This window comes from Jaculus jaculus, chromosome 4, assembly GCF_020740685.1.
Source record: "Jaculus jaculus isolate mJacJac1 chromosome 4, mJacJac1.mat.Y.cur, whole genome shotgun sequence".
Taxonomy (NCBI): domain Eukaryota; kingdom Metazoa; phylum Chordata; class Mammalia; order Rodentia; family Dipodidae; genus Jaculus; species Jaculus jaculus.
Window position 1 is genome coordinate 160,448,419 of NC_059105.1, and position 6,000 is coordinate 160,454,418.

A 6,000-nucleotide genomic window follows, 5' to 3' on the forward strand; every position below is an offset into this window, starting at 1 on the left:
TTTTTATTCTCAATTTTCAGTTTTTACCATGATAATTTTTGAACATTGCCTGTGGATGAACATTTATAAAGATACCTGTAAATCACCCCAACCAGTAGAATAAATACCAGGAAAATAGGAAGAGTATCTATCTGCCTTCTAGCTCTTACGCTGGTCTAGAAGCCCTGGGTTATATAGGCAGCAAACAGACCTGGCCATCACTGAATTCTACATATTCCTTACACACTGTCAACTAAACAAACAGGACCATTTAAGGGCTAGCTCATAGATATGTATCTATCTGCCTCCTAGTTCTTACGCTAGTGTAGAAACCACAGGTTATATAGGCAGCAGACAGTCCTACCCATCACTGAATTCTATGTATCCTTACATATACTAAACAAACAGGACCATTTAAGGGCTAGCTCATAAATATGTGTCTCACAGACACTTATTTTCTAGGAACCTTTGGCGTCTTTATGGTACTTTTACTCACAGTGGCCACTTTTTGAGGCCTTCCCTGCTAGAGAATTATTTGGACTCTTAATAGGGTAGACTTACTAACTTGACTGACTTAGAAGAGCTTAGTACTTTGTAAAAGGCCCTCAGATACCGTAGTTTATGGCATTTACCCTGGAGAAGCAGTTGTCATTAAGGCAAAGTTATTTTGGCTTTTATACTTTCTATTGGCACGTTAGGAAAAAGGTTAGTTACATTTGCCTCATGTCTCCTTCACCTAAAAAAAAAGAGTAGGATTTCCTACCAAAGTAAAGATTAATATATTTGTAGTCTTTGTATCTCAGTACTACAAGTGACAGTGAAGTCAAAGCAATGCTAGCAAAATTGAAACAGAAATAAAAGAATTGGTGATGGGCTGAAGATGTGGCTTAATGGTTAAGGCACTTGCCTGCAGAGCCAAAGGACCACTGTTTAACTCCCCAGTACCCACATAAAGCCATAGGCACTAGGTAGTGTGTGCATCTAAAATTTGTTTCAGTGGCTAGAAGCCCTGGGTACACCTTTTCTCTCTGTCTCTATCAAATGATTTAATTTAAAAAAATTTAAAGAAATAAGAGAATTACTGGGTGTGTTGGTACACCCCTTTAATTCCAGCACTCAAGAGGCAGAGGTAGGAGGATCGCCGACCAAAAACAAAACAAAACCAAAAATTAGGGCACCTGTTTTCTATTGACACAGAACATGTGCTATAAAGACCAAGTAAACTATCCCAGAACCATATGATTTATAAAGAAATTAGAATTAAGACTACAACTCAATGCTTATTTCCATGTTTTCATATTCATTGCTTACTACTGAAAGAATATATGAGTATACCCTTATAAGCATAAAAGCACTACACATGGTCCCTGCCTTTCCATAGTGAGAGTGATGTGCACTCAGTATAAACCATACTGTATTAGCTGTATTTTCAGTTTTCCAGTATTCTTGACTTAATTACAAATAGCCTTGTTTTCCCCATTGTAAGTTGAAGTGCATCTGTATAATTAAGGACAGTGTTCTTCCTCATTTCATTATAGTCCCAGCCCTTGTCCTCTTACACGGAATTAACCACTGCTCCAGCTATGCCACTAACATGTTGTAGGTAGATAGTTCTTTTAAAGGGGAAGAATCACAAGCCCTCTTTTTCTCTCATCAGGTTCTTAAATTCCTAGCAAAGTGCCGTAAGAAAAAGAAACTATTTGCTTCTTGGCACAGACTCCAAGAACTCAGTGATGAACGCAGAGTTGAACTGAAGCAACAAGTGGATGAATATGTTAGAAGACATCCAGTATGTAGGCTTCTGTGCCGTAATACCTGTGTTATAACAGTGCGTGGTATCCATTTAATGGAACAAGGTGACAGCTAAGATCCAAGAACTGGAATATTTGAGAAAGCTATGGTGTCAGAAACTGTCAGCTATAAAGCTAAGATTATTTCATTTTCACCTAATTTAATCAATTAGATAACTAAAGAATATGGCCCTTTAGCTGATTTTGTCCCTTGTTCTGTGAAACCAGAAGCAGTTATAACACTGTTACATTAGAGAAGTTTGAGAGTGGGATAAGTAAGATAGTATTTCAAACGGGGTCCAAGACTAGTTGATCCTCTAGACTAGTATCTTTATCAAGCCATTGGTCAGTTTTCACTATAATCTCCTAATCTTACCTCTTATTTATAATACCTCTGTCTGAACAAGTGAGCTATAGGAGCATACCAAAAAAAGAAACTTGCATTTTTTTAACCTCAAGCTGGGTTTTTTTAATTTTTCATCAGTTTGTGGGGTTTTTTAGGGGTTTTTTTTGAGAAGGGTCTTTGCTATATATAGCCCAGACTGGCTGTGAACTCATGATCCTCTTGCCTGTGCTCCTGAGTACTGGGATTTCAGGCATGCAGCACCACACCCAGTTAAGGCTGCTCTTAAGAAAAAATTTAATGCTTGCACAAGAGTACAAGGTATATGTTAGCCTTAATACTCTGTTGATAAAATAAGAGACCACCAAACGTTCTAGAAATCTTAAGTAGAATTTGTGTAAAAACATACTTGGATGTGTGTCCTTGAGACAAGTTGTTCTGTTATGTTTCCAGGGTTCTCAGATATCAGGTGTGGTCAGCAGAGAGCTCCATGCCCAAGCTCAGGAACAACTACAGCACTACTTTATGGGAAGGGCCCTGGAAGACCGAGCCCAGCAGCACAGAGAAGCTTTAATGGCTCAGATCAGCACCAATATTGAACAGTTAATCAGTATGTTTTCCTGACATTTTTGTTTCTTACAAGGAGCAACCCATGCAAGATATGTAACATGCAAAGTCTTTAGAAGGAAAACAATATGAATAATCTAGCCCTTATTCTTAGGAAATCTCTCTACATAAATCATACTACTGTTGTTTAAATGTTACCTAAAAAAATATGTGTCTTAGGCTGGAGAGATGGCTCAGCAGTTAAAGTGCTTGCCTGCAAAACCTAAGGACCTGAGTTTAGTTCCCCAGTACCCACATAAAGTGAGATGCACAAGGTGGTACATGTGTCTGGAGTTTTTTGACAGTGTCTAGAAGCCCTGGCATGCCCATTCATATTCCTTCTTTCTCCCTCTCCTCCCCCTTAAGTAAATAAATAAAATGTATTTTTCTACATGTTCTTTTTTTTTTTTATTTTCTACATTCTTTTCTTTTAAACCCAGAAGTTGCCAGGGGCTTGGTGTTTTGCTGCCACCCACAGCTGCAACTTTTAAGTAACACCTGTCATTCAGTTAGCAATGAAACACACTGAGTTGAAATCCTGTTACAGTGCTGTAGTTTCCAAGCTGTTGCTTCTTTGACATGCTTCTTCCATTCACTGTTCACTTTTTACTACAGAGGCCCCAAGTCTGAAGGAGGCAGAAGGAAAAGAACCTGAGCATTTCCTAAGTAGATCCAGACCTGTGGCAGCTAAGGCCAAGCAGACCCATCTCACCACCCTGAAGCACATGCAAGCACCCTGGTGGAAGAAGCTTGGGGAAGAGCCAGGTAACGAGGTTGATGCCGCTACAGACGAGCTTAGTTTAGAATTAGGAACCTTATTTATTGGTGGGACCAAATCCCCTTAGGTACTTTCCATTAAAGTTGGTGCAAAGCTTATATTTCAGGAAATTCTGTTGGTTTTTCCTCTGTCCAGCCTAGTGCTGTCCTAATTCATGATTGCCCAGAGGATTTTCTTCATGCACTTTCTGACAATAAGCAAAACGTTATCTACCTCACCCATTTCTTATTCCTTTTTCTGTGCTTCTGTCACTAGCCATATGTACATAATTCTGTGGCTTCCATTTTGAGACAAAATTCAGCATGAAATTCTGTTGTTGATGTGAAATTTGTTTTCCCACTGAAGTTGTTTTTAATAAATATTTTCAACAGTTCTAAAAATCTTGTTGTGATTATTTCAACTTTTCACATTTGTTACTCAGAATTTGTAGTATTAGTATTCTTGCAGGTATGTTCTTGGCCTTTACAAAGAAAAAGACATGGCCAATAAGAGAACATTTCACGGACTTAAAAATAGTGTATTAAGGAGCTGGGAAGATGGCTCAGCAGTTAAGAGTGCTTACTACAAAACCATGAGAGCCTAAGAGTGCTGAGACTGCCCACATTCAGTTACCCAGCTCTCATGTAAACATCTGGGCCTGGCCACACACATCTGTAACTCAGTGCTGTGATGGGGTGAAAACCAGGGAATCACTGGGACTTGCTGAGTGTGAAAACAGCAGCTCTGGGTTGAATGAGAGACTCAAGAAAATGGCAGGTGAGCAAAGAGGAAGACACACTCAGTATTCTTTGTCTCTACATATGTGTACACAGGGCATGAACATCTGCACACATGTGCATACACTACATACATCACAAACACAAAGAAAACTTAATTTTATATTTCATCATTTCTAAAAAGAGATATACACACAAACCTAAAAAAAAAAAAAAAAGATTCAGGCTGGAGGGATGGCTTAGTGGTTAAGGTGCTTGCCTGCAAAGCCAAAGGACCCAGGTTTGATTCCCCAGGAGCTACATAAGCCAGATGTACAAGGTAGTGCATGCTTCTGGAGTTTGTTAGCAGTAGCTGTATGCCCTGGAGAACCTATTCTATCCCTCATGCCCCCTCCCCCTTTCTGTTTGTTAAATAAAAAATAAGTTAGATTCAATGCAATAAAAATTTCTCCTTATGCATTTGGCTTACATGGGTCCCAGGGAATAAAATCGGGGTTCTTTGGCTTTGTAGGAAAACGCCTTAACCGCTGAGCCATCTCTCCAGCCCCTGAAATTTCTCTAAATAAACTATTTTGGCAGCTGGGAAAGTAGCTTAGCAGTTAAAGGTGCTTGCAGAGCTTGGTGGCCCAGGTTCAATTCCCCACTGCCAATGTAAAGCCAAATGCACAAAGTGACACATGCATCTGAAGTTCATTTGCAGTGGCAGGAGGCTCTGGCATGCCCATATTGTCTCTGTGTCCTCTTTGTCTTCTCTCTCTCTCAAATAAAAATATTTCAGCTGTGCATGGTGGCACATGCCTTTAATTGCAGCACTTGGGAGGATTGCCGTGAGCTTGAGGCCACCTTGAGACTACAAAGTGAAATCTAGGTCAGCCTGAGCTAGACTGAGACCCTACCTCAGAGAGAAAAAAAAAAAAAAGGTAGAAGGAGGGCTGGAAAGATGGCTTAGCTGTTAAGGCACTTGCCTGCAAAGCCAAAGAACCCAGGTTCAATTCCCCAGGACCCATGTAAGCCAAATGCATGAGGTGGCACATGTGTCTGGAGTTCATTTGCAGTGGCTGGAAGCCCTGGCATGCCCATTCTCTCTCTCTCTTCCTCTCTATCCTTCTCTCTGCCTCTTTCTCTCTCTCTTCCTCTCCTCTCTCCCTCTTTCTCTCTTCTTTCAAATAAATAAATAAAAGTATTTTTTTTTAAATTTTTATTAACATTTTCCATGATTATAAAATATATCCCATGGTAATTCCCTCCCTCCCCACCCCCACACTTTCCCGTTTGAAATTCCATTCTCAATCATATTACCTCCCCATTACAATCATTGTAATTACATATATACAATATCAACCTATTAAGTATCCTCCTCCCTTCCTTTCTCCACCCTTTATGTCTCCTTTTCAACTTACTGGCCTCTGCTACTAAGTATTTTCATTCTCACACAGAAGCCCAGTCATCTGTAGCTAGGATCCCCAAATGAGGGAGAACATGTGGCGCTTGGCTTTCTGGGCCTGGGTTACCTGACTTAGTATAATACTTTCCAGGTCCATCCATTTTTCTGCAAATTTCATAACTTCATTTTTCTTTACCGCTGAGTAGAACTCCATTGTATAAATGTACCACATCTTCATTATCCACTCATCTGTTGAGGGACATCTAGGCTGGTTCCATTTCCCAGCTTTTATAAATTGAGCAGCAATAAACATGGTTGAGCATGTACTTCTAAGGAAATGAGATGAGTCCTTTGGATATATGCCTAGGAGTGCTATAGCTGGGTCATATGGTAGATCAATCTCT

At 39.9% G+C, this 6,000-nt stretch overlaps 1 protein-coding gene across 8 annotated transcripts in view; it reads left to right on the forward strand.

Annotated features, from left to right (window-relative positions):
• Iqcb1 (IQ motif containing B1) overlaps window positions 1–3,835 on the forward strand; it is a 35,584-nt gene extending 31,749 nt beyond the window's left edge. For 7 of the 8 annotated variants that reach the window (XM_045147540.1, XM_045147537.1, XM_045147541.1 and 4 more), the window contains 3 exons: window positions 1,637–1,768; window positions 2,566–2,722; window positions 3,334–3,835. In XM_045147540.1, coding sequence (XP_045003475.1) covers window positions 1,637–1,768; window positions 2,566–2,722; window positions 3,334–3,563 — 519 coding nt within the window. In that variant the 3' untranslated portion in view covers window positions 3,564–3,835. Of the gene's footprint in view, window positions 1–1,636; window positions 1,773–2,565; window positions 2,723–3,333 lie in introns of all 8 variants that reach the window. The other variant, XM_045147543.1, reaches the window with a different exon arrangement.
• Window positions 3,836–6,000: the final 2,165 nt, after the last annotated feature.